Below are 27,623 nucleotides of genomic sequence, written 5' to 3' on the forward strand. Positions count from 1 at the left end.
GGAAGGGAAAGTAGGAGAAAAATAATGGAAGGGGTAACAAGTTTGACAGGAAATGTACTTATTACCTTACTTATGTAACTGTAACCCCTATATACATCACTTTGACAATAAAATTTTTTTAAAAAAACCCTCTAAATCTGTACAATACAAATCTAAATTTGACTTTCACATTCACCTTGCATTTTACAATGGTGGTTTTATCAATAAATTCTTATGACCCTACCCTATTCCTCCTAAAAGAAAAAAAGTGAAAACAGAAGGAATTCCTGAGTCGGGGTAAAGTTATTGTTAAGGCTTTTGGAAGTATACTATAAGTGGGTACATTTTACTCTATTCCATTAAAAAACTACTTTACTCTTAACTTTTACTTATTTTTACTTTACTTACTTTTAACCTATTTTTTCAGCTTTCTGTAACTTCCTACTATCCACTTCTCCATACACTGGTCATGTGTTAATCTGAAGTTCCTATTCTGAATGCAATTCTAACTGCAAGGCTCTAGCCAAGGGAAATGGCTTATCAGGAGCCAAGTTCACAGATTCGTTCACAGGCTCTGTTTCTGTATAGAACCCTAGCCGGACATTGTGGGCATTCCATTTCCCTCCCTCCCTGCTAGAGTGCAAGTGGCTATCGCCGTTCTCACAAAGCCTCCCCCACTGCTTCCTGCCTGTGTTCCCCAGCTCCTTTCCCCACAAGGCCAAGTCTTCTGCTGATAGCAATTTTCTTTATCAATGAAGTTTATTTATATTAGAATTATTACATAAATAACTGTGGAGGACATTAATTTCCATTACATGAGTTGTAATACTCACAAGTATGAAATAAAAAGGTGGTCATATGTACATAGATATTGTGTTTGTTGTTTAGATTGGTTGGTTTTTGTTGTTTTTTGGGTTTTTTTGGCTATGGGGTCTGAACTCTGGGCCAAGGCACTGTCCCTCAGCTCTTCAGCTTACGGCTAGTGCTCTACCACTTGAGCCACAGTGCCACTTCCAGCTTTTTCTGCTTATGTGGTACTGAGGAATCGAACCCAGGGCCTCATGCATGCAAGGCAAGCACTCTACCACTAAGCCACCTTCCCAGCCCACTGAGTTTGTTTTTGAGATAGTCTTGTTTTCAGACAATATCCCAGCCTGGCCTATAACTCATGTTCCTCCTGCCTTAGCCTTCTGAGTTTGGGGGTTACAGGTACCATGACAGGCCCTTTTTTAAAAATTAAGATATTAAAAATATAACCAGAACTGGGCATTGGTGGCTCATGCCTATAATCCTAGCTACTCAGGAGGCTGAAATCAGTCTGAAGCCAGCCCAGGGCAGGAAATGTCCAAGAGACTTTTTTTTTTTTTGGCCAGTCATGGGGCTTGAACTCTGCGCCTGGGTACTATTCACTTAACAGTAATTAAAACATTTCAGATGAAAGTTGGAAGACAATAAGGAAATTTTGCTACACAATTATCTTTTGGTGTGGACATAAATAAGATGGTTCTTTTGATTCACAGGGTCCAATTAATCAGCAACGTATGTGGACTATACAAATATTGTAGTACTTTTGCCTTGGCAAAAGGAGAAAGGCGTGATATTTTGATCATATGGGTTTGGATAGATGGGGAATGAAAAGCAGAATGACACAGAGAAAATGGTATTACACTGGCTTTAAAAATGTAGAGCATAAATAATCAGTGAAGAATATTTCATGTTCACTTATGCAGCTTCTGAATCATCACTACAATAAAGAGCATCTCCATAAACATTTTTCATCATCACATCATCATCCTCATTTGAACATGCACTATTTTAAAATTTCTAACTGAACCAGTCCCAGTAGCTCACACCTGTAATCCTAACTACTCAGGAGGCTGAGAACTGAGGAGCACAGTTCAAAGCCAGCCAGAACAGGAAAGCCAAGAAACTCTTATCTCCAAATAACCACCAGAAAAACAGAAGTTGCACTGTGCTGTGGCTCAAAGTTGTAGAGTGTTAGCCTTGAGTGCAAGTTCAGGGACAGCACCCAGACACTAAATTCAAGTCTCCCAAACACACACATACACACCACATGCACGCACACACACACCATACACACACACAGAAGCACCCAGGCACTAAATTCAAGTCTCCCAAACACACACACCACACACACACACACACACACATACACACCACACACATATCCCCCCCCCACATCACTCACACACACACACACACACACACAGAAGTGCCCAGGCACTAAATTCAAGTCTCCCAAACACAAACACAAACACACACACACACACACACACAGAAGCGCCCAGGCACTAAATTCAAGTCTCCCAAACACACACACACACACACACACACACACACACACACACACACACACAAGCGCCCAGGCACTAAATTCAAGTCTCCCAAATACACGCACACACACAAGCGCCCAGGCACTAAATTCAAGTCTCCCAAACACACACACACACACACACACACACAGAAGCACCCAGGCACTAAATTCAGGTCTCCCAAATACACACACACACACACACACACACATATACACACACACAGAAATCCTAGCTGCGCCAGTTATCAACAGCTCACACCTACAGTCATATCACCCTTTTTATCTGTATGGCAGCCATTATTAATGCATTGCTAGGGTGGGTTTCTTTTTTTTGCATAGAATTATTTTCATTGTTAAGATTTTGTCTTATCTTTCAAGAAACAAAAATATTTCCTTTCCCTGAACATGTGTTTTACCTCACATAAATATACATCTTTACTTTATCCTTTTAACAGTTCTAAGGACTGACAGTATTATGATTAAGTGGTTATTATTAAAAGATATGATTCTTGTTCTTGTTGCTTAAACATTTTTAAAAAAACAGAGAAGAGAAGCTGAAAATGACCTCATAAGACAGCTATTATGGATTGTCCTCCAGTTCCACTTCTTCTGTGAATGTTATTTTTACCTTTAGGTATGATACAACATTTTCTTTTTTAAGTTTGACATTTTTCACTTAAAAATCCTTTCCAAATCTGCCATGATTTAGGACCTGCATTGAGCCTTTAATGTAAATGCCTATAATTGTAAGTTATAGCCCAGACTGTTGATAACTGACCAAATTGGGCAAGTCACCTGACCACCACACCTGCATTTCTTCAGCAAAAACAGGACTAGAGTAATCTTTTCACTGAGGGACCCCTCAAGCTTATTTCATCCAGCTTTAACAATTTATTACTCTATACCGTGCCGGGAAGGAAGAGATTTTTATGGAGATTAAAACAATTTTTAAAAACATTGTTTTATATATGTATATATATGTATATAATTTAAAATCACTTTTGTTATTTTCAGGAATGAAAGAGCTTGAACAAACACAGAAGTATCAAACTTTGAATCAGAGTAATTGGCAAAAGTTCAGCCTATGAGCTAAGTGGCTCAACTGTGACAAAAAAAAAGGGATAAATTTTCATTCATCCTGTCATATGACTTGGCTAATTTCCAAAATTCCTAGATTAAAGGATTGACAATATTTTTTCACAGAAACCATCCTGCATAGGGAGGAAGAACTCCCTAACTTTGTTCTTTATGTTGAAAGTAAAACAACTCTCTGATGATCTAGCCTGTAGGTGACAGGATGAGGAAAAGCAAAAAAAGGGTGAAATGCTCAAATAAAGTGATTTGATTCTTCTTTTAAGTTCATGTTTGTACACAATATACATTTTTGTGTTGCATGTGTGGTACTGGGTCTTGAACTCAGGGCCTGGGTGCTATCTCTTAGATTTTTCACTCAAGATTGGCACTCTACCACTTGAGAGCCATACCTCCACTTCCAATTTTTGGGGGGTTGATTCTCAGACATGACTGTCTTGCCAGGGCAGTCTTCAAACAGCAATTCTCAGATCTCAACTTCCTGAGTAGCTAGGTTTATAGGCGTGAGCCACCAGTACCTAGCCAAGTGTATTTTTTTAAATAGAAAAGACATAATCAAAATTCATGCTGACGCATGTTTCAAACTGTATTTATAAAAACAGATTTACTTTTATACTTTTTAGTTTAATTGGCCACTACAAAAGAAAACTAAATTCTGACTAGATACATTCCATGTCTAAGTTAATAGAAGAGATGAATACAAAGGAAATCACTTCAAGATTAGTATTTTCTTCATCAATAAGTGAATTTATTCTAGTACCACTTATACTGACTAAGAAGGCTAAGATTTTGACCAAAATAAAAAAGAAATTAAAATTGCTTTTTTATAACTGTTCAAGTTGTTTAGTTTCCTGATTTCTATCCACATCTTAAAAATAATCTTATTGGGGCTGGGAAGGTGGTTCAGTGGTAGAGTGCTTGCTTGCATGCATGAGTCCCTGGGTTTGATTCCTCAGCATCACATAAGCAGAAAAAAGCCAGAAGTGGCGCCGTGCTCAAGTGGTAGAGCACTACTAGCCTTGAGCTGAAGAGCTGAGGGACAGTGCCCAAGCCCAGAGTTCAGGCCCCACAACCAAAAAAAAAAAAAAAAATCTTATTAGAAACATCTTTTTCTTAAGATATTTACATTTTAACAGAAATATGAAAATAATTTTATGAGTTTTACTACTGTTTAATTTTAACCCCAACTTGAAAGACATCCAAATTAAAATAATCACCCTCTTACATACTGCCTGGCTTCCAGGCCTTCCTCTGAAATTTGGATAGAAGCTTCTAGAACCCCATATCCTGCCTGCTTGAAAGCCAGCACCTTGTGGTACAAGGACAGCACCAAAGTTTGCCACCAGCTTGAGCAGAAGCTGGGTCTGTCTGGACTATAGCTCAATCAGCCAGCTGAACCCAGAAAATTTTCTTCGCTAGCAGCTCTGTAATTACAGGGCACTCTAGTAGCTCCTTCTTCTCAAGAAAGCTTCTGATGCCAGTGTGTGGACAATTCCCAACATGATCTTATGGCATCTCCTCTTTTGTCCCAGTGGTAAGTGCTTAGGTTCTTTCTAGTAATTGCAATCTCTTTAACAGTTATGCTCTTCTCTTGTCTACCACTTTATTTTCTGGCCAGACAACTTCCAAATGTTTCTATCCTGCTTTTTGCTCCTAATTTTCACTTAAACCTGGCTAACAGCAGCCAACAAGAACCGTGGCATAGCCTGAACGCTATGACATCTTGACTGCTATGTTATCTGAATGCTGCTACTATCTCCACTAAATTAGTCTGTTTAACTTAAGCCTTCCATAAAGTTTCAGGGCACAGGTAAAATGTAAACCAATTCTTTCCAGAATATAATATGAATGGCCTTTCTAGCCCAGTTTCCAATAGTCTGAAGTAGGCAGAGAAGTAGACTAGGCAAAAATGAGGAAATGTCTGTCCCTAGCTACAAGAATCTATTTCCCCTCCACAGAAGTAGAATCATAATCCCCAGATGATCCCTCACCCTGGACCTTAAGATAATGGCCCTTACATCCTCCTTAGGGAGAGTACTTCCCATATCAAGGCCAAGCATGTGCCTCAAGAGATGTAATGACTGCTACTGCTAGATGGGGAATAGAAAAAAGGATCAAACATACAGGCCTACCTTCACCTTGCCCAAAGTAAAGGCATATAGATTCCCACATCTGGGCAGTCATCATGCCATTTGAGGAGGGCTACAAAAACAAGATCCCACCAGCTGCCAGGGATCCACACCTGTGATCCTAGCTACTCAGGAGGCTAAGACCTGAGGATCATGGCTCGAAACCAGTGGGGACAGGAAAGTCTGTGAGACTCTTATCTCCACTAAACTACCCAAAAAAGCCAGAAGTAGAAGAGTGGTAGTGTCATCCTTGAGTGAAAAAAGCCCAGGGATGGTGCCTAGGCCCTGAGTTCAGCCTCAGAACTCACACACACTTACACACACACACATACACACAAGGTCCCAATTGGTGCCTAATTAGGATAATAAAATCCAGAAACCCCAACAACTTCGAGGTAGTCAGTACTTTATGAACCACCAGCCTTTCAAGCATACTTTCACATTACTAAGAAATCATTCCTTACTATCTCCCTACTCTCTGTAATTCTTTTCCTGCAAAAGCACTCACAGTTGATAACCACACCTTGTGTTTGTGAGGCTCAAAGAGGACCAGTCACCACTACTGCTCCAGAATCACAGATAATATAGAAGTAAAAGATACCTTTGTTAGGCCCACATTAGCCAAAGTAACTCCATTTTCTGTCTAGGCAGCCATTTGGTTTGTAAAGTGTAAGTATGAGCTGACCTTGCCCACACCTATTGTTTGTGCAGTAAAGGCAAGCTGACCCTGTCTGTGAAGGAAGCAAAAAACCTTGCTTGCTTGCCTCAGTGACAGAGCCCAGAAAAACAAAGACTAGAGTCAGGTTCAGGTGAAGGGGTCCAATCAGTAAAAAAACACACATGTAACCCTTCTGCTTCAACCAGTAAGAGTAAAATTAGCTCATAACTGCTACATGTTTACAGGTAGTTTGTGGTTTGTAGTTTTGCTCTATAAAAATTAGCCTGTGAGATTAGGCGGGGTCGCTCTCTCCATAGAGACAGCCCTGACCAATCAGTTTGATTCTTGATGCTTAGCCCAAAATAAAGCTTTGCTTGACTTTTGCTTTGTATCAGCCTCATTCCTTTGATCAAGGACTTTATCACCTTCAGGATCTAGGAATTCCTAAGTTAACCAGCATAAGTACAAGGGCCTGAGTGGCTATTATTTCCATTGACAGTTATAGTCTGAAAGCTCTTCCCAAAATTCATATGAAATTTAATGGCCAATGTGAAAGAACTGGGCAGTGGGCTTTTGGAGATGATTAAGCCACAGAACACAGTTCTCATGAATGGGAATTAAGATCCTTATTAAGGTCAGGGAATGTGACTTAGTGGTAGTGCTTGCCTAGCATGCATGAATCCTTGAGATCAAGTCCTCTGTAACACAAACAGAAAAGGCCAGAAAGGGTGCTGTGGCCCAAGTGGTAGAGTGTTAGCCTTAGGCAAAAGAAGTTCAGGTACAGTGCCCAGGCCGAGAGTTCAAGCCCCAGGATTGGCAAAAAAAAAAAAAAAGGGATTCTTATTAAGGGGCTTGAGAGAATGGGTTCACTCTCCTCTGCCAATTATCAACAACTAGACAGCACAATCTACGAGAAAAAGACCCTCACCAGATGATGAAGGGGCCAGTGCCTTGATCCTGGACTTGTCAGTGTCTAGCACAGTAAGAAAATAAACTATGAAATCCTACATCTTTTGCAAGACTTCCTATTTTTCTTGGTTTAGTAAACATGTATCATGGGTAGTTATCAGACAATGTATAAAAAGGACCACAAGCAATTTGCTGATTGGACAAGAATAAACATTACAACTAAATAGAAAATGATGCATGAATGTGGTTAATGTTACATGTGGTTAGTTCATCGGTGAGAATTTTTGTATTAGGATGAATTTTACTCCCTTAAATACCTGTGGGACTACAGATCTTTTAAAATGGATACTTATTTATACTGTCTATTGTAAGTCTTTCCATAAACCTGTAAGTGCTATTATTATTACTGTTTCACAAGTATACAGATGAGGAACACAGGTCAAATAGTGGGTCAGAGCAACAAAGCTCACTCTGGAGCCAAGTCCAATTCTAAATAACAGCACAATATACATAGTAAAGCACAAGCCACCTCATGCTTTCTCTCTGCACATACAGAGATGAGAGAAAACAAAGCACGCCAAGTCCTACCTGTGTCTGCCTCAGTGCCCGCTCCACTCGACGTGTGCTTCCTCTCTCGAGTTTTGTCCGGAGGATCAAGGCTGATGTCTGAATGGCCCAGAACTTTGGTTGTGAAAGCAAACACTGATGGAATGAGGGGGACATAAAAGGGGTAAGTTAGTGAACCCACTGTGAATTGGATAAAATTATTTCAAATATCTCAGGGGAGCTTAATTCAAACTTGACTTTTTTTCCTTCTTTGCCAGTCCTGGGGCTTGAACTCAAGAGCCTGGGCACTGTCCCGGGGCTTCTTTTGGCCCAAGGTTACTGCTCTACCACTTAAGCTGCAGAGCCACTTGTGGCTTTTTCTGAGTGGTTTGATTGGAGGTAAGTCACATGGACTTTCCTGCCAAAGCTGGCTTGGAACCAAGATCCTCATATCTCAGCCTCCTGAGTAGTTAGGATTACAGGCATGAGCCACCAAAGTCTGGCTTCAAATTTGACCACTTAAGCCAGCAAAGACAAAAGGTCTTCATTCAATTTTCATTAGAGTGTATCATTTCAAAACATATGAGATTGCCTTCTGGTGACTGGTAAGAGCAGGGAGTCTCTGATTTTAGATAAAATGCTTTCCTGAAGGAGCCTCTTGAAAAAGACTAACCTACAATGGAACTGAATATACACACACTGTAAAGGTAACCCCAGAGAAAGCCATCCATCAGAGAGCATGGCAAGTATGCGCTCTGACCACAAGTAGTGGAAATAAATCAAATATGACCACAAATAGTAGAAATAGAGTGCAAGTTTCAGATGGACCAGAATGCGATCAATAAGAACTGCTTGGAAAAATGCACACAAGTCCCTGAGTGGCCACTCCAGCAATAACGTCCATTAAAGATCACTGCAAGAAAACTTGTCTGGCAGAAAGTTGTTGTCATCCTGTTGTCTGTTGCTAAACAAGCTTGCCTCTAAAACCCAAATGTGGAGAACATTGCAGGATCAATCAATTGTTCAACACGTAGCTGCTCCTTAGAAGCAGCAGAGAAGCTTCTGGCATGTTAAAAGTAATCAGATCTCCAAAGCATGATCTAAGCATTAATGCTTTTAAAAATACTCCCCCAGGTGATTTTCAAATGTAGTCAGTTTTTGTTTGTTTATTGGTTTGTTTTTTTGTTGGTCCTGGGTCGTGGGTCTTGAACTCTGGGCCTAGGCACTGTGCTGTCCCTGAGCTCTTCAGCTCAAGACTAGTTCTCTACCACTTGAGCCACAGTGCCACTTCCAGTTTTCTGGTGGTTTGCTGGAGATCAGAGTCTCATGGACGTTCCTGCCCAGGCTTGCTTTGAACCTCAATCCTCAGATCTCACCCTCCTGAGTAGACAGGATTACAGCCTTGAGCTACTGGTGTCCGGCAAATGCAATCAGTTTTAAGAACTAGTAAAGTCAGGCACTGTTGGTGTTGGTGGCTCAAGTCTCAAATACTAAGAAGGCTGGGATCTGAGGATCGGGGTTCAAAGCCAGTCTGGGCAGGAAAGTCCATGAGACTCTTCAATTAATTACAAAAAAAGCTGGCTCAAGTAGTAGAGGACTAGCCTTAAGCAAAAGGAGGTTAGGGACAGTGTCCAGGCCTAGAGTTCAATCAAGCTCCAGGATCAGGAAAAAAAAAGAAGAAGAAGAAGAAGAAAAAAGAAAAGAAAAAGAACTAGTAAACTAAAATAACACAAAACTTTGATTTAGTTAAATTTAATAGTAACTCCACATTCTCATTAAGGCTAGCAAGAAGTCCTGCAATGGAGCACCAGCTATATCAAAGTCTCTACAACTTCTTTCAGTAAGAAGCCCAGTCTACTCCCTCATTTGTGTTACCTTACTAGCCACTCCAAGCAGTTGAATTTCTAATCCAATTCTACATAATTTTCTCACAACTCAAAGTTGCAGTACCAAAAGGTTAGAGTATTTGTTCAAGGTCACACCTTCAGTAACAGAAAAAGCTGGTGCTAACATTTGGTCTCCTGAACATCTTTATATTATTCTGCAACTTTTTCCCAAATGAAATTGTCCCCATTTAAATGAAAAAAAAATAATACATGATTACATTGCAGAAACAGATGATAAAACCAAGAAAAAAGGGGCTGGGAAGGTGGCTCAGTGGTAGAGCGCTTGCCTTGCATGCATGAGGCCCTGGGTTCGATTCCCAGCACCACATAAGCAAAAAGAAAAAAGCCGCAAGTGGGCACTGTGGCTCAAGTGGTAGAGCGCTAGCCTTGAGCTGAAGAGCTGAGGGACAGCGCCCAGGCCCAGAGTTCAAGCTCCATGACCAACCAAAAAAAAAAAAAAGAAAGAAAGAAAAATTAGAAGATAGACTAGCAAAAGAAGATCAGGGAAAGAACCTTGGAAACAGTGGGAGAAGAGGAGTAAGCAAAGAAAATGTAAAATCAAAAGAATGCATTTCATCCATTCATTCACTTGAGTGCTTACTCTGGACAAGGCAGCAGGCACTAGGTCCTAATGACAGAAAAGCAAGCAGAACAGACAAGGTCCCTGCACTCACATGGCTCACACTCTAATGCAATGTCTTAGCAAATGATCTCACTCTCCTAAATCAACTTGATAATTGTAATATTTCATCTCCTTGCAATATAGTTTTCAAGAGAGATTAATGTGTAACCTTATCCATTAACGTAATCCTATAAAAAGAAAACATTTACCAAGATCAAATTACATAAGGCACAACAAAGATATAAATGATGAAATAGGCTCCCACATGTAATCATATCTACCCAGAAGGCTGAGATCTGAGGATCAAGGTTCAAATCCAGTCTGAGAAGGCAAATCCAACTCTTACCTTCAATTAACCAGCAAAAAGCCAGAAGTGGCGGGCATCAGTGGCTTATGCCTGTAATCCTAGCTACTCAGGAGGTTAAGATCTCAGGATGGCAATTCAAAGCTTGTCCAGGCAGGAAAGTCCATGAGATTCTTATCTCCAATTAACTACCAGAAAACTGGAAGTGGAGCTGTGGCTGAAAGTGGTGGAATGCTAGCCTTGAGCTAAAGAACTCAGAGACAGTGATTCAGAGTTTACAGCCAACTGGGTATCACTGCTTTTAACCCCACTCAATTTAGAACAGAGAAGTGATTACCTGACTATCCACACAGTTACCTCAGTATCAGCTCCAGGTCTCAGCTTGAAAGTCCCATTGCAGAGGGCCTTCTCTATCCCCAACACCATCAGCACACCTACATGATCCCATCCCCACACATCACTGCCTCCAGGTTTGCTCCTACAGAGCAGACCCCCAGGTATTTAGTTCTGCTGGGCCCTACAGACGGCCTGGGGTATTGCAGGGACACAGGAAGAAAGAACAAAGGGCAGAGAGTAGGACTTGGTCTTTTAACAGAGGTGTCTGTACAAAGGTGTAACTCCCAGTGATGGTACTTGTAATAATGGCCAGATTATAGGGGCTGGGAGTGTGGCTCAGGGGCAGAGTGCTGAAAGTAAAAGTCACCAGATCATTTTCCATTCGTTCCCTATAATATACTCTTCAAGGACATAATTCACAAATGATAAGTGGCTATCATGAAACAATACTTTCATTATTATTTTCCAGGCAATCTATGGCATATATATATATATATATATATATATATATATATATGTAGCGTGTGTGTGTGTATGTGTGTATGCATGTGTGTGTGTGTGTGTGTGTGTGTGTGTGTGTCAGTGATGGGGCTTTGAACTCTAGGCCTGGGTACTGTACCTGCACTCTTCAGCTCAAGGCGAGCATTCTACAGCTTGAGCCACAGCACCACTTCCTGTTTTCTAGGTTTATTGGAGATAAGAATCTCACAGACTTTCCTGCGCAGGATGGCTTTGAACCATGATACTCAGATCTCTGCCTCCTGAGTAGCTAGGATTACTGCTATGAGCCACCAGTGCCCGGCTTATGGAAGACAGACAGACAGACAGACAGACAGATAGATAGATATGCTTTTGTGTGGAAGATAAGAAACCTAAACTGTACTTTAAATTTTTTTTCTTTAGTGGCGCTGTAGCTCAAGTGGTAGAGCGCTCGCCTTGAGCTGAAGAGCTAAGGGACAGCGCCCAAGCCCAGAGTTCAAGCCCCACGACCGACCCCAAAAAAAATAATAATAATTTTTTTTTCTTTCACATGTGCTCCAAAACTCAAAGACCTTACAACTTTTTAAAAGAAGTCACTCCTAAATGGTAACATACAACGTATGTGGCAAAGTGGGAAACCATAGTGAAAAAATAACTGAGCTGGATGATGGCTCAAGCCTGTAATGCTAGATACTTGAAGGCAGAGATCATATGATCACAGTATGAGGCCAGACTTAGCCTAAAAGTCCTAGAGACTACCTGGTGCCAGTGGCTCACGCCTGTAATCCTAGCTACTCAGGAGACTGAGATCTGAGGATCACAATTCAAAGTCAGCCCAGGCAGGAAAGTCCATGAGACTCTTATCTCCAATATACCATCAGAAAACCAGAAATGGTGCTGTGGCTCAAGTGGCAGAGCGCTAGTCTTGAGCTGAAGAACTAAGGACCCAGGCCAAGAGTTCAAGTCCCATGACCAGCAAAAAAAAAAAAGTGGGCTGGGAAGATGGCTCAGTGGTAGAGCGCTTGCCTTGCATGCATGAGGCCCCTAGGTTCGATTCCTCAACACCACATAGCAGGAAAAAAAAAAAGCCAGAAGTGGCGCTGTGGCTCAAGTGGTAGAGCGCTAGCCTTGAGCTGAAGAGCTGAGGGACAGCGCCCAGGCCCAGAGTTCAAGGCCCACGACCAAAAAATAAAAAGTTCCTGAGACTCCATCTCAACCAATGAGTAGATATGGTGGCATATACCTGTTATTCCAGCTATGGGGAGGTGCAAAATGGCTGGGTGCAATGGCACACACTTGTCATCCCCAACAACACAGGGAAGAACAAAGTAGGAAGACTGCAGCCCAGACAAGCCTGGGCATAAAGCAAGACCCTACCCTGAAAATACCAAGGCAAAAAGCAGCTGGAGGCATGGCTCAAGTGGTAGATCACCCTGCCCAGTAGTACAAAGCCCGAGTTCAAACTTCAGGAAAAGGGGCTGGGAAGGTGGCTCAGTGGTAGAGTGCTTGCCTTGCATGCGTGAGGCCCTGGGTTCGATTCCTCAGCACCACATAAGCAAAAAAAGAAAAAAGCCGCAAGTGGCGCTGTGGCTCAACTGGTAGAGCACTAGCCTTAAGCTGAAGAGCTGAGGGACAGCACCCAGGCCCAGAGTTTAGGCCCCACGACCAGAACCAAAAAACAAAACAAAACAAAACTTCAGGAAAAAAACAAAAAAGAACTGGATAGCCTTCAGGCCCCTCTACCAATCAGCTCCCTCAGGAAAGATGCTTACCACTGTGTCCTAACTTTTCTCATCTATGTGACAATGGGATTTGATCTGGTGGTCTCCAAGGTTGCGTTAGGCTATAAAATCTATTTTAATTCTATTTCACTTGTCCAGCAGCAAATTACATAATTTAAGATGCTTTTAGTATTTTTCATTACTGTGAATATAGAAATAAACTGTGGTGATGCTCTTTATTTACAGTTACAATGTTTTCTGTTTGGGGTTGTGGTTTTGTTTGTTTTGTTTTGGGATTTGTTTTTGTAGTACTAGGGACTAAAATCCAGAACACTCAGCATACAGGCAAGCCCTTTACCGCTGAGCTACATCTCAGCTCCTATTTATAGCATATTTATAAATTAAAAAGCCATCCACTTCACCAGCTGTTAATAAGGCAAAGAGTCAGGAAAGCCGGGCACTGGTGGCTCACTCCTGTAATCCTAGCTACTCTGGAGGCTGAGATCTGAGGATCATGGTTCAAAGCCAGCCCAGGCAGGAAAGTCCATGAGATTCTTATCGCCAATAAAACACTCAGAAAACAGAAAGTGGTGCTTTGGCTCAAGAGGTAGAGAGCTAGCCTTGAGGTGAAGAGCTGAGTAACAGCGCTCAGACCCAGTGTTCAAGCCCTCTGACAGGCAAAAAAAGAAGGTTCAGGGAGACAGAAGAAGGGGAAGATGCTGTTCAATGGTCTTAGGGAAGCTAACTGTTTTAAGACATGCCACTGAGCTACTGTGTATACAAATGCTAGCATCTAAGCAAACTCGGCCCACTGCTTGAAATGAAGTTGTTAGCAATCCTACTTTAAAATGCATCTAAAGTTACATTTATATAACTAGCTATTTATATGTACACATGCATATATACATTTATTGTTGTATTCAGCTAATATCTTCTACTATACTAAGTACAACTTCTCCTCATTTCAAGGTCGCTAGTCTGCTTTGTATACAGACAAGCAGTCCACTCATTCAACATAAAGCTTTCAGAGATCTGCTCTTCCCACATGTCAGTCAGCACCACCTCAAAACTCTTCCTGTGGGCAACACTAAAGCCCACCCAAGTCAGGCTGATTTTACAAAGCAAGGAACAAAAAAAATGCTATGAAAAGTAGTATTATTCCATCTTTTTAATTGATTTTAAAAGAATGCTCCCTTTTTAAAATCAGTAAGTTTAAACATCAAGTTTAAAATCCAAGTTTAATCCTGTAAATTATTATTTAATCCTACAATTTTCTCAGAAGCTGTAGAATGGTGGTTTCAATTCTTGTCATACAGACACTTAAAATCTGTATCAAGCTGAGTGAGATGGCTCACATCTGTAATCCCCGCTACAAAGAAAGCCAAGATCTGAGGATCAAGGTTCAAAGCCATCCCAGGCAGTAAAGTTTGTGAGACTCTTTTTTTTTTTGTACATTTTTTATTGTAAAAATACTGTACAGAGGGGTTACAGTTACATGAGCAAGGTAATGAGTACATATCCTATCAAGCATTGTTGCCTCCTCCTGTGAGACTCTTCTCTCTCATTGATTACAGAAAAAGCCAGAAGTGGACTGTGGCTCAAGTGGTAGAGGGCTAACCTTGAGTAAAAGATGCTCAGGGACAGTACCAGGCCCAGAATTCAAGCCCCAGGATTGGTTAAAAAAAAAAAAAAAAACAACCTGTCCCAACCCTAATGTCCCTAAGGTTCACTCCTGCCCTAAACAAATCTTTGCTCATCCATCCCTATGCCTCTGCTTCTACTGTATGGCTCCATCAAATCTCATCTATCTTGCAAGGCCTGCACCAAAGCCTCTCCTAAAGAACAAAGGCTTCTTTGACAGCTTGGTCCTAAATAATTTCTTCCTTTCTTAGCAATGAGGGGATTTATTTATCTGTGCTATCAATTCTTGGTTCAAACTACCTGGTATTGGTAATTACACTTATGAATTTATCTGATCTGAGCTAAATTAAAAATTCCACAAAGGCAAGTCTCATGTCTTATACCTTTACTTCTGCCATAATATCCAGTAGAAGGCTAGCTTGAATCCCCTGCTATTAAAATACCTTTAAAGCTATTTTCTCTGCTGCGCAAATTTTTTCCTAGAAAACCTGGGAAACAGAGGCCAATTTGTCGGTCATTTTACTGTCTCAAAGGAGAAAGAGCTTCAGCATTCTGGATGTGCCAGCTCTGGGCAGTGACAGGTTTGCCTTTCACACAATATGAAAGCAGACCTATTTAAAACTTAGACTATTTTCACCCTTTAACACCATTAATTCATAACACCACCACCACAGATCCACTGTGAATCCATAGAGGCAAAAGTGCTAAGAGCGTTCATTCAATGATGGTCAACACTGGAGTTTGCACAAAACTCCTAATATCAAACATGTCACCTATCTTTGCTTTAAGTCCTATATATTTCATGGGGTAGGAGGGGGGAGAAGGGGTGTGTAAATCCCACTAAGGGCTTCTTTCTTGGTTGTTTCTTTTTCATTCCATGAATGCTCCCAACCATTACTGACTCCACTTACAGACTTGATGAATGAATGACACTGAGATTACCTTTAAAATGTTCACAATGAAAGCAGCATTGTCTATTCTTTAAAATGGTGTAAGAGATCAAATAACAGGTAAACGATCTTAATAAATTCTGCTCTGGTACTTACAGCTCCAGTTGACCTAGTTTCATTTTTCCAGTGTATATTTCATTACCATGATGGGAAGTCACAGCTTACTCATCTTTGTTCCTGTCAATACGGTTCACTTCCAAATTCTTGTCATTATAAACAACATATGATTATTAAACATTTTTAAACATGTTCACTGACACAGATGCAAGAGTTTCACTTAGATACGCGTCTCAGAATAAAATTTCTGGAACACTTGTCATACACACTTCTTCATGTCACACGAAGTCACTCTGATGTAGCTAAATGTGTAGTCATTATCCTTCAAATCTACTTTTTTTATTTTCAAGTTATTTCAGGAAGATACTTTCCTTTCCTAATAAGTTGGACAACAAAAATTGTTAGTCTATCTTTGTAATTGCACCCTGTATTTCTTCCAACATTCCCTATACAGCTGTTCTGCTTTCTAATGCAGAAAACTGCAACTTGTGCAGCCCTGTAATCAAATGTTTGCTCTTTCTTTTGTCTTTCAGTCATGGGGGAAGAATGAGAGTGTGGTTGAGGGAGAGAATGTGTTCAAAGTGCCTGCTGTGAATGTGTGGAAATATCACACAGGTTACAAGCATGGTTTGTTTGTTTGTTTAAATCATAGGAAGTTGCCTTTCTGATTATTCAACTTTACCTGTGAACTCACTGCACAATTTTCATTTGGTCTAGAAGGGCTTTTGGTCTGGAGATGACTGGATTCTGCTCCCAGAGGCCAGACAGACTTGTCTGAAGCCTTAGCTTGGTAGACATCTCTGAAAGGGCTGAACTGGCTACCCAAACGTCAGCTCCCCACCTCTCACTTCTGGCCCTGACTTTCTTGCATATGGTTTAACTCAAGTGAGAAGAAACATTTGACACCTCTGCCTTTTGTAAGACTAGCAATGTTTTAATGCCTGTGTACTTCCAAGGTTTATTTGTTTTCACAGCAGGTCAGTCTCTGAGACTAAGTTTGTCAAAAATTACCCAAAGTGATATCTGGTCTATCACCCCCTTCCTTTTGTTTACTCTATGTTTTTAAGATTACTTGGCTTCTCCCAGGTTTCTATGCTACTAAAGACAATATAGGGGCTGGGAAGGTGGCTCAGTGGTAGAATGCTTGCCTTGCATGCATGAGGCCCTGGGTTCGATTCCTCAGCATCACATAAGCAGAAAAAGCTGGAAGTGGCGCTGTGGCTCAAGTGGTAGTGTGCTAGCCATCAGCTGAAGAGCTGAGGGACAGTACCCAGGTCCAGAATTCAGGCCCCATGACTGACAAAATGAAATAAAATAAAGACAATATAATTCAATAACCCCAAAAGAAAGGAACTGGCCCAAAGAAGGGAGGTCTCTGAAAATATCTGACATGGGAGAGATTGGAGTTCTAGGGCAAGACACAAGGTTGAAACCTAAAAAGTGACACAAACAGACTGACAATTCAATGATGACCATGTGAGAATGACCCAGAGACCCTGCTTATATCTTCAACCCAAAATACAGATGATGACCAACCAGGGCACATCTGTCATCCTAGTTACTCAGTGGGCTGAAGTCTGAAGAGCAAGGTTTAAAGCCAGCCTGGGTAGGAAGTCTAAGAGACTGAGACTCTTATCTCTAATTAACCATCAAAAAAGCCAGAAGTAGGGCTGGGAAGGTGGCTCAGTGGTAGAGTGCTTGCCTTGCATGCCTGAGGCCCTGGGTTCGATTCCTCAGCATAAGCAAAAAGAAAAAGCCGGAAGTGGCGCTGTGGCACAAGTGGTAGAAGCGCTAGCCTTGAGCTGAAGAGCTGAAGGACAGCGCCCAGGCCCAGAGTTCAGGCCCCATGACCGGACCCAAAAAAAAAAAAAAAAAAAAAAGCCAGAAGTAGAGCTGTGGCTCAAGAGGTAAATTGCCATCTTTGAACAAAAAAGCTCAGGGACAGCACCTAGGCTATGAGTTCGAGCCCTAGTCCTAGTATCAAAAAAATAAAACAACTATCTAGCTATGAAGCAATGATGTGCTTAGCTCATACAGCTTATGTAGCTTGTCTTAACATAGGGCTTTTTCTTTAAACCTTTTATATCCATATTGGCTATCTTTCTGTTTATTGATTCTTATTTATTATTGACTTACTAATGGAGAAAGAATTTAATTCAAAATCTTTTCAGCATCAATAACCTATATTAAATGATGAGGTCATTCCAGGAAATGGAAACAATGTTTTGGTTTTTTTCTTTTTATCTTGTCTGTTTATCTGTCACTGGGGAGTAGAGCAGAGAAATGGAAGACAAAGGGTGAACAAATGCAGCAATGGTACTCACTAGATACTATATGGAAAATGAACTATACATACAACTTGTGGGTGGGGACAAGAGGGAAAAACTGGGAGAGAGCTAAGGAATGGGTGACAATTGTCCCAAAAGAAATGTATTCATTACCTGACTTAAGAAATTGTAACCCCTCTCGGGCTGGGAAGGTGGCTCTGTGGTAGAGCGCTTGCCTTGCATGCTCCAGGCCCTGGGTTCGATTCCTCAGTACCACATAAGCAAAAAGAAAAAAGCCGGAAGTGGTGCTGTGGCTCAAGCGGTAGAACGCTAGCCTTGAGCTGAAGAGCTGAGGGACAGCACCCAGGTCCAGAGTTCAGGCCCCACGACAAGACCCAAAAAAAAATAATAATTCTTTTTTCATTTTTTAAAAAAATATGAGATCAAACATAGCTCTAGCCAGAACAGTCTTCCACTTAAATGTAGGCTTTTTTTTTTTTTGGTCGGTCATGGGGTTTGAACTAGGGGCTTGGGCACTGTCCCTGCACTCTTCAGCTCAAGGCAAGCGCTCTACTGCTTGAGTCACAGTGCCACTTCCAGTTTTTCTAGTGGTTTATTGGAGATTAGAGTCTCACAGACTTTCCTAGGGGGCTCGCTTTGAACTGTGATCCTCAGATCTCAGCCTCCTGAGTAGCTAGGATTACAGGCATGAGCCACCAACACCCAGCTGTAGGCTTCTTTTGAATGCAGGTTCCCAAAAACATCTGAAGGAGACTACACCAATTATACCTCAGAAAAGCAGTAAAAATTGTAATACATGTGAACAGAAAGCAATTTTCTTTAGGGTATTTGTTCTCCTACCTTCTTTCCACAAAATACACTAGGTAGGCTGAATACTTTGTGTTTGTTTCTGACACGGGTGACTACTATCATGTGCACTTCAAAAGCCCATGGATTGTGAGCATATATTCCACAGACGTCAATCAGATAAGGTGGTTATAGGGATGTAATGTATTTACTCACTGCTTTTGCCTAATTGTTCCATCACTTGCTAAGGAGCACAGTGTAAAATCTTAACCTATGATGGCAACATTACCTATTTTCACTTTAATTTTGTCAATTGTTCCTTCATATATTATGTAGCTTTTATTAGGCACATTCACATTTATGACTGTTCTGTCTGCCTAATAGGTTTTACTATAAAATAATCCTTTGTTGCCGGGTGTCGGTGGCTCACACCAGTATTCCTAGCTACTCAGGAGGCTGAGATCTGAGGATCACGGTTCAAAGCCAGCCCAGGCAGGAAAGTCCATGAGACTTTTATTCCCAATAAAGCACTCAGAAAACCAGAAGTGTTGCTGTGTTTCAAGTGGTAGAGTGCTCACCTTGAGCTGAAGAGCTGAGGGGCAGTTGCCCAGGCCCAGAGTTTAAGCCCCAACCGACCAAAAAAAAAAAAAAAAGAATCCTTTGTCTCTCTAGAAAGATTATTTGTAATAAAATCCATTTTATCTAATATTAAATTAGGAATCTAGCCTTTTATATTGCTCTCATGGGATATTTTTCCCCTATTTATTTTGAACCTAACTGGGTCTTTGTATCTACAATACATCTCTTATAGGAGGCACAGAGATGCATTCTTTGGTTTGAGTGTTGTTATTGTTTGTTTTTTTTTCCATGTGGTTAGATTTATAGGTACTATTTCATTTCTGACATGCTACTGGGTTTTACTCTGCTAATAAGATATATTACATTATTTAATATTAAACCAATTTTGTATTACTGAGCTAATAACTAATCATGACATCCTTCTTATACCCAACTGCTTCATCTATTTTCTCCAGTTTTGTAAGTTTCTGCAAGGGTAGTTCAAATCCAATACCAGTTACTCCAACATGACTAGAAAGAAAAGTGAAAAATAAGTATGAATCTTAAGATCTGGTTAATTATGTGGTGAAAAAGAAATCAGTGCCTGAGTTCATTCTAAATTGCCTGACCAAGAAGACAACACAGAACTGAGATTACTAAGTATACACTTTCTGATGAGAAGGTGAAGGTCTGTGCTGACAAAGCATTCTGTTCGTTTTATTCTTATCAGGTTGATTATGCTATACAGAGGCATGGTCTACTTTGCTCTGCTTCAGTCTCACTGTGTTTGTTCCTCTGTACACAAGGAGCTTCTGAACTAATCAATCTTAGTTGTACAACCAAACTATCAAAAAGTATTACTGCTAATTCAATTTACTGTCTACCTTACTAAATTAAAATTAAATAATTAGTATTCCCTCATTTTATCTGTAGAAAAAATGGTTAGCTAGTTATTTTATGTTCATAGATAAGTACTTTCCAAATAATAGCAGAGCCAGGAGCTGGTAGCTCATGCCTGTAATCCTAGCTACTCAGGAGGCTGAGATCTGAGGATCACAGTTCAAAGCCAGCCCAGGCAGGAAAGTCCATGAGACTCTTATCGCCAATTAACCACCAGAAAACTGGAATTGACACAGTGGCTCAAAGTGGTAGGGCACTCTCTTTGAGCAGAAGAGCTCAGGGACAGTGCCCAGGCACAGAGTTCAAGCCCCAATAGGAGGGAGGGAGGGAGGGAGGGAGGGAGGGAGGGAGGGAGAGAGAGAGAGAGAGAGAGAGAGATAGATAGATAGATAGATAGATAGATAGATAGATAGATAGATAGATAGATAGATGAGCCCCAAAACTAGATAGATAGACAGACAGACAGACAGACAGACAGACAGACAGACAGACAGATAGCAGAGCCATATATAGTGGTATGGGCTTGCAGTGTGAACACTAAGAATACTGAGGCAGGAGGACCACTTGAGCACTTGAGCCCAGCTTGGGCAACAGAGAAAAAATAAAGGAAAGCAAAGAAAAATAAAAAGGAGAGGGTTGCTGGTGGCTCACACCTGTAATCCTAGCGACTCAGGAGGCTGAGATCACAGTTCGAAGCCAACCATTCAAAAAAAAAAAAAAAAAAGGAAGTGGAGCTATGGTTCCAAGTGGTAGAATGCTAGCCTTGAGCAAGAGTTCAGGGACAGCACCCAGGTGCTGAGTTCAAGACCCACAACCAACAAAAAAAGAAAAAAAAAAGAAATAAAGAAAGAGGAATCAATAACAAAGAGAAAATACATGTAATATAATGTGAAACTTCCAAAGGACTTTCCCCTTCCTTCATTTGTAGAGACCTTAGGGCTTAAGGCAGACAGTCGGAAGGCAAACTGCCAGTGTCAACTCACACTTAAACAAAACTCTTGCCAAGGAAAACTGAAACACCTGTATGAATTAACCAAATTGTTCCCATTTCAACAATGAGAGGAAATTAAAAACATTACTGAATGTCACTGACTTGGCTCATCTGAAAGGGAATAACACAGATATCACAGCTAATTTTAACTTGTCAAGCCTATATAACTTAAATGGTTCTCTAAAACAATATGGGTTATTTTTACTATGACTCAGTCAGTTTTCCTGAACCATGCAGATACAATTTCTTAAGAATAATGGCAGCCTTACACAAGTAAAGCTATTCCTCTTAGGAAAAAATTCTAGCTTTGCTGAATTAAACTATTTTCCTAGCATACCTCATGTATCGTTCAACATGCTGTACCAACATGGAAACACAGATGGAAAAAAAAACAAAACAAAACAAAACAAAAAACCCACTGGCAAAAAGTTTTCTAAGCATTGATGAAAGTGAACTATACAATTCATGGGTGGAAATGGGAAAGAGGGTAAGAGAGAGAATGAGGAAACAGATAACACTATACGAAAGGAAATGTACTTATTACCTGACTCATATAAATGTAACCCTTCTGTAACATCACCTCTAAAATAACAATATAGTATTTTTTTGGGGGGAGGCAGTCCTGGGACTTGAACTCAGGGCCTGGGCACTGTACCTGAGCTTCTTTTGCTCAAGGCTAGTGCTCTACCACTTGAGCCACAGCACCACATTCAGCTTTTTCTGTATATATGATTTTGAGGAATCAAACCCAGAGCTTCAAGCAAGTGAGGCAAGCACTCCCACATTCCCAGCCCCTAATATAAACTTTTTTAAAAAGTTCTCTAGGAAAGTTTTCACTAGTATTTTAGTAGCCTTTAAGATAGTTCATTAAAATTGAACAAAATCAAAACTAGAAAACAGTTCCTTTGTTTATTGAATATTTACAAAATGTCAAAAACCTATGAGTTCCATCTATCCAAAGGCTTGTTGGCAAGCTATCAAGATGCCTATTGCACTTGCCGTTCTATCAACACTCAGGTTCACAACCCCACCATGCTGCTACCAGAGCAGAAACACAGGTATGAGCAACAAGGAGTAGCATGCTGCCCCTGTCCCCTATGCTGCTCTCTCCCACATCAACATTAGTTCCAAACAGTTCTTAGCCATTCAGGCTGCTTGGAGCAAAGAATGTTCTCCTACCAACTAGGGGCCAGGTACCCCAGTGCATTCCTAAAGGTTAACAGCACACCAGCCTCCAGACCTATCACAGAATACTTTTTTTTTGGCAGTACCCTTGTTAGGCTGGTACTCTACTCCAGCCCTTTTTTACACTGATTATTTTTGAGGTCTCACTTTTTTCTCAGGCCAACATCTGGACCTCAATCCCATTTTACACTTCCTGTAGCCGGCTTCTTTGGTTGAGATGGGAGTCTCACAATCTTCTTTTTGCTCATGCTCTCAAGCAGGATCTTTCTATTTATTCCTATATAGCTGGGATGATGGGATGATAGGCAAGCTATAGCATCCCCAATTTATTGGTTGAGAAGTCAAGCAAACTTTTTGCCCAAGTTGGGCTCAAACGGCCATCCTCCAGATTTTAGTCTCCAAAGTGCTAGGATACAAGCATGATCTACTGCACATAGTTACAGACAGTTGAAGGATAAAAAAAATTAAAACCATGTTACCATGTCACCTGTCAAGTTCCCTCAGGCACACATGAGGAATAAACAAGAACACTACAGATTCCTAAGAATCAGAAGTGGATTAAAACCCAACTCAGCCCATTGACAACATCCAGTTCTAAGAGAGTATTTAAGAAAGCATAATTTGAAAATTCTCTACTAAAGTATAAAATAAGCTAGCTTTTCTTTCTACCAGATCAATTTTTTTTCTTTTGCCCTATCTGAAAAATTACAAAGGAAGATCAAAACTCTAGCTAATTTCTGACCATTAACATGCCTTAGGCTGGAGAAATACTGACCGACTTCTCCCTCTGGAAATTCTTTTCTGTCCTTCAATACCCTTCTTTCATCTTAAATCCGAATACATCTGTTCTGCCATTATTTCTCTTCATAGCTGTTCCTCTCCAACTGTGGTCTTTATCTGCCACCTTCATTTTTTCACCCTCCATTCCCTCCTTTTTTCTTTGCAGTAAAGAGACCAAATAATCCATAGGCTCTACACTAGAGAAAAGCTGTGTGCTCCTAAAGTCTCAAACCTCACAGCCTCTTCTCAGTCACATTTGTCTCCAGACACTGCTGAGAGTTGACAAGCAGCCTCTATTGCCTCTTCTTCCCTCACCCCCATGCACAGACTCTCCCTATTTTATTATTTTGCTTATAACAGTTGCTCAACTAGTCTACCACTCTTAACCTTGAGAGCAAGGACAGTGTTTACACTGGCTGTGTTGAAAGTGAAAGCCTGGACATGAGGCAGGGAGATTCAGGCAGAGAGATATTTGGTCATTATCTTCAAATCTAAGCAAGTACAAAGAGAAATAATCATGCTTAAGTCTGTCCTAGAAAGAGGTAGCTTGGAAAATAGAATGAAGAGGGTCCCTCGCCTCCCCGCAGGAAATTTATTCAGGTATCAGTGTTTCAACATGATCTATCAAAGACAAGAATATACCAGAGGCAAATTAGTTACAAGGAAAAAGAGCGAAATGGAAAGGGAAGACATTACTCACGGATGTAAAAGCCAACAGCTCCTCTTCAGTTAGCTTATGAACTGGGTTGTTCTTTTGGAAATTTGTGCTTTGATTTAAAGAAAAGTAAATTAATTCTTACTGTTAGAACTAATGAAATAAAAATTTTAAAGTAAATAGAACTGTTCTATTTTCTATATATTAGCAGAAGTAATGTTACATTATATATATACATGTAGAAATGTGCTTGGCAAAGCATGTATAAAAAGTAAGGAATGCTGCCAGGCGCTGGTGGCTCACACCTGTAATCCTAGCTACTCAGGAGGCTGAGATCTGAGGATTGCAGTTCAAAGTCAGCCCAAGACTTCCCAGACAGGAAAGTCTGTGAGATTCTTATCTCCAATTAACCACAAGAAAACCAGAAGTACTTTGTACTCACCCACCACTTACAATTATTTTTTTAAGGTTCAAATTATTTAAAAGCAGAAAAAAGCCAGGCATCAGTGGCTCATGCCTGTAATCTTACACAGGACACTGAGATTTAAGGATCTTGGTTCAGTTCGAAGCCAGTCCAGTTGGGAAAGTCTGTGAGACTCTTATCTTCAAATTAAATCACAGAAAAAGCTAGAAGTGGCACTGTGGCTCAAGCAGTAGAATGCTAGTCTTGAGTAACAGGAGCTCAGGGACAGCGCCCACCAGGCCCAGAGTTCAAGCCCCAGGACAGCTGCCCCACTCCCCACACAAAAATACAAAGTTTTATATTTTTTAAGTAATTCTATTCTTTGAAATGTAAATGTTTTCAGAAGTCAAAATAATCACTCTCACCTATCTTCTATAGTTTATTAGGAATCTAATCTCATGGCCAGGTGCTAATGGCTTACATTTATATGCCACTCCGAAGGCTGAGATCTGAGAATCATGGTTTGCAGCTAGCCCAGGCAGAAAAGTCTATGACCCTCTTATCTCCAATTAATCACCAAAAAACACAGAAGTAGAGCTAGTAGAATGCTAACATTGAGCGGAAAAGCTAAGGAACAATATCTACTCCCTGAGTTCAAATCCAGTACTGACATAAAAAAAAAAAAAAAAAAAAACAGTTGAGGCTAACCAAAGAAAGTTTAACAGAAAGAATATCAACATACAACAAATCCCTAATCTCAAACCTTTTAATCACTGCCTAAAAATTCTTTGGACTTTTCTGAATAAAGATTTCTTCAAACACAAGAGGACAACATACAAGATGTTCAAAGCAGCAAAGCCAGTAATTATTTTACCAGACTCCAAGGATAACAGCTAGCTCTTCTGCACATAGGTCAGGAACCTGAAATTTCTCACAGTCCGCTAACTTTATCTCATTCAGAACAGTATCATCATTGAGCTCCAGATTCTGGTGGGACACAAAAGAAAATACTTAGAACAAAATTAAGTTTGATTCATTCAGAAGCTTGCTAAGGGAAATAATGTTAACTTACTTACCTTTGACTTGCTATAATATATACACACAATCAACAGGTTATCACTGACTAAATATTTATTAGAGAACTATTCACCTTGTAGAAGCAGAAGAGGAAACAAAAATAAAACGGACTTAGAGCAGCTGACCGATCCTATTCAAAGTATATAGTAGTATCAGGATTCAAACCCTGATCTCTCTACTCAAACCAGTAATCCAAAGAGTCAGCTCCCCAATTCTGTGTCTCAACAATATGTGACCATTGTGATACATTTATAAGTACTCTGGCACTAATGTAAACAAATTGACAAGCTGATTCTAAAATTTCACATAATAATACAATAGATCCATGCAAAAAAGGACAAAATGGCCAAGTACCAGTGGCTCATGCCTATAATCTTAGCTACTTTGGAAGCTGAGTCTAGTATGATAGTAGTTTGAGAGCAGTCTGAGAGAAAAATTGTTTAAGACCCACTCCCCATCTACAAAGAGGTGAGTAGAGAAGTGTTATAACAGGCAATCAAAATAAGGGGTTACTGACCCAGACACAGGACCAGGCAGAAAGCAAGACCATATCTCAGAAACCACTAACACAAGCTGAGCTCTGCTAGCTCACACCTGAAATCCTAGCTACTCAGGAATTTGAGATTTGAGGGTCATGGTTTGAAGCCAGCCCAGGCGGGAAAGTCCACGAGACTCTCATCTCTACTTAACCACCAAAAAAACCAAAAATAAATAAATGGCTCAAGCGGTAAAGTGCTAGCTTTGAGCTAAAAAGCTCAGGGACAGTTCCCAGACCCCAAGTTCACCTCTCAGCACTGGTGCAATAAAAAGGAAGGGCTGAAAGCATGGCTCAACACACATGCCCAGCAAACAGAAAGTCCTGAGTTCAAACCAGGAGAGAAAGCAAAAGAAAAGGAAAAAAAGAATAGAAAAACGAAGCTGCTTCTCAACCCATTCAGTTTCTATGACACTCACTTGAAATTGTTACCTGACTGTTAACTGAATTAAACCATTTACAACCCAACCTACCTTGGTTAAGTGTTCCTGAGGGGTGGCTGCTGGACTGAATTCACACTGGGAAGGAGCATCTCCTTCTCGTCTGACATCCAGAATCAATTGTGCCACATAATTCTCCTGAAATCGTGTCCTTTTTCCCAGTGCACCTGAAAAAATAGTTATATGCACCACCTTATCCATCAGATCTACAATACCAATATGAAGAGAAATGCTTTCAAAGTTTCTCCATTTCTCCTAAGAGACACCTGGAAGCCAGTGATGATAAAATGACTTATTACATGAGAAAAACAATAAGCTACGGTGCCAGGATTGAAACCCAGGACTTTAGCCACTCGATTTCCCACATCTTTTCACATCAGACCACTCCTTTCTTCAAATAATAACTCACTAAATGAAATAGAGAGAAGTACTAGTATTGCTCTGGGTAACAGAAGAAAAGCCAACGGCACTTAATGGAGTCACAGAGCTCTCTATATTACAGCAGGCCCTTAAAGTCAGGTCTTCACATTCTAAATCCCACAGCGCAGCATTCTATCCAGCTTCAGATAACACAACTGGTTTTTTCCTACATGTCTCTCTGAAATAATGTGCTGTGGAATAGCTGTGTGCTGACGACTTCTAAGAGAAGCTGAAGTTCCAACATCTACTTTCTGGAAAATGTCAGCTACAGAGACCCTTGATTTCAAAGACCAGTGGAAAAAAGTCTGTTTTTTATCCTGTGATGAGTCTGGTACTAAGTTATACATCAACCTTTCAAATGGGTCATGTGTATGATAACCACTGAAATAGCTTACTTTTTTATGGTAGTCTATAGCTGAGTGGAAAAAAAGTAATGACCAATGCTCATTTTTTATTTGTGAATATATTTGTATTGTTAAGTTCTTCACTCTTGAAGCAGAAAAACATAAGAAAAACTAGCTAAGAAATTTACCAACAATTAAATCTAAATACTCTGAGTTTGGTGTCATTCATTTTTTAAAGTCTTCCAAAAAATCTCCTAGGGCCAAAATATATAAGAATTGTATCTGAGTCTAACCTTGTAAGTTATAAGATATATAACTAATTACATTTTCAAATACACATAAGACTCCAAGTTATTTATCACATTATTCCAAAAGTTATAAACTGACATTTGTAACTATAATCCTACTTACTTAGGAGGCTGAGATTTAAGGACTAAGGTTCAAAGCAAGTCCAGGAGGAAAGTCCATGAGACTCTTATCTCCAAAATCCACCAAAAAGCTGAAAGTGAAGCTTATTTTAAAATAAAATCTTTAAAATGCCGGGTGCCAGTGGCTCATACCTGTAATCCTAACTACTCAGGAGACTGAGATCTGAGGATCGCAGTTCAAAGACAGC

General features: G+C 40.4%; 1 protein-coding gene and 1 non-coding gene across 2 annotated transcripts in view; one reads left to right on the forward strand and one right to left on the reverse strand.

Moving 5' to 3' along the window:
* Ttc27 (tetratricopeptide repeat domain 27) overlaps positions 1–27,623 on the reverse strand; it is a 133,994-nt gene that overhangs the window by 83,475 nt on the left and 22,896 nt on the right. The window contains exons 6-9 of the mRNA XM_013013524.1: positions 26,277–26,410; positions 25,066–25,178; positions 23,834–23,900; positions 7,691–7,804 (exon numbers count right to left, since the gene is read on the reverse strand). Of these exons, the coding sequence (XP_012868978.1) occupies positions 7,691–7,804; positions 23,834–23,900; positions 25,066–25,178; positions 26,277–26,410 (428 nt within the window). The remainder of the gene's footprint in view (positions 1–7,690; positions 7,805–23,833; positions 23,901–25,065; positions 25,179–26,276; positions 26,411–27,623) is intronic.
* Positions 9,793–9,860, forward strand: Trnaa-ugc. Its single transcript has one exon. It is a non-coding gene; the product is annotated as a tRNA-Ala (tRNA).

This window comes from Dipodomys ordii, unplaced genomic scaffold (genome assembly GCF_000151885.1).
Source record: "Dipodomys ordii isolate 6190 unplaced genomic scaffold, Dord_2.0 Scaffold20, whole genome shotgun sequence".
NCBI classification, from domain to species: Eukaryota; Metazoa; Chordata; class Mammalia; order Rodentia; family Heteromyidae; genus Dipodomys; species Dipodomys ordii.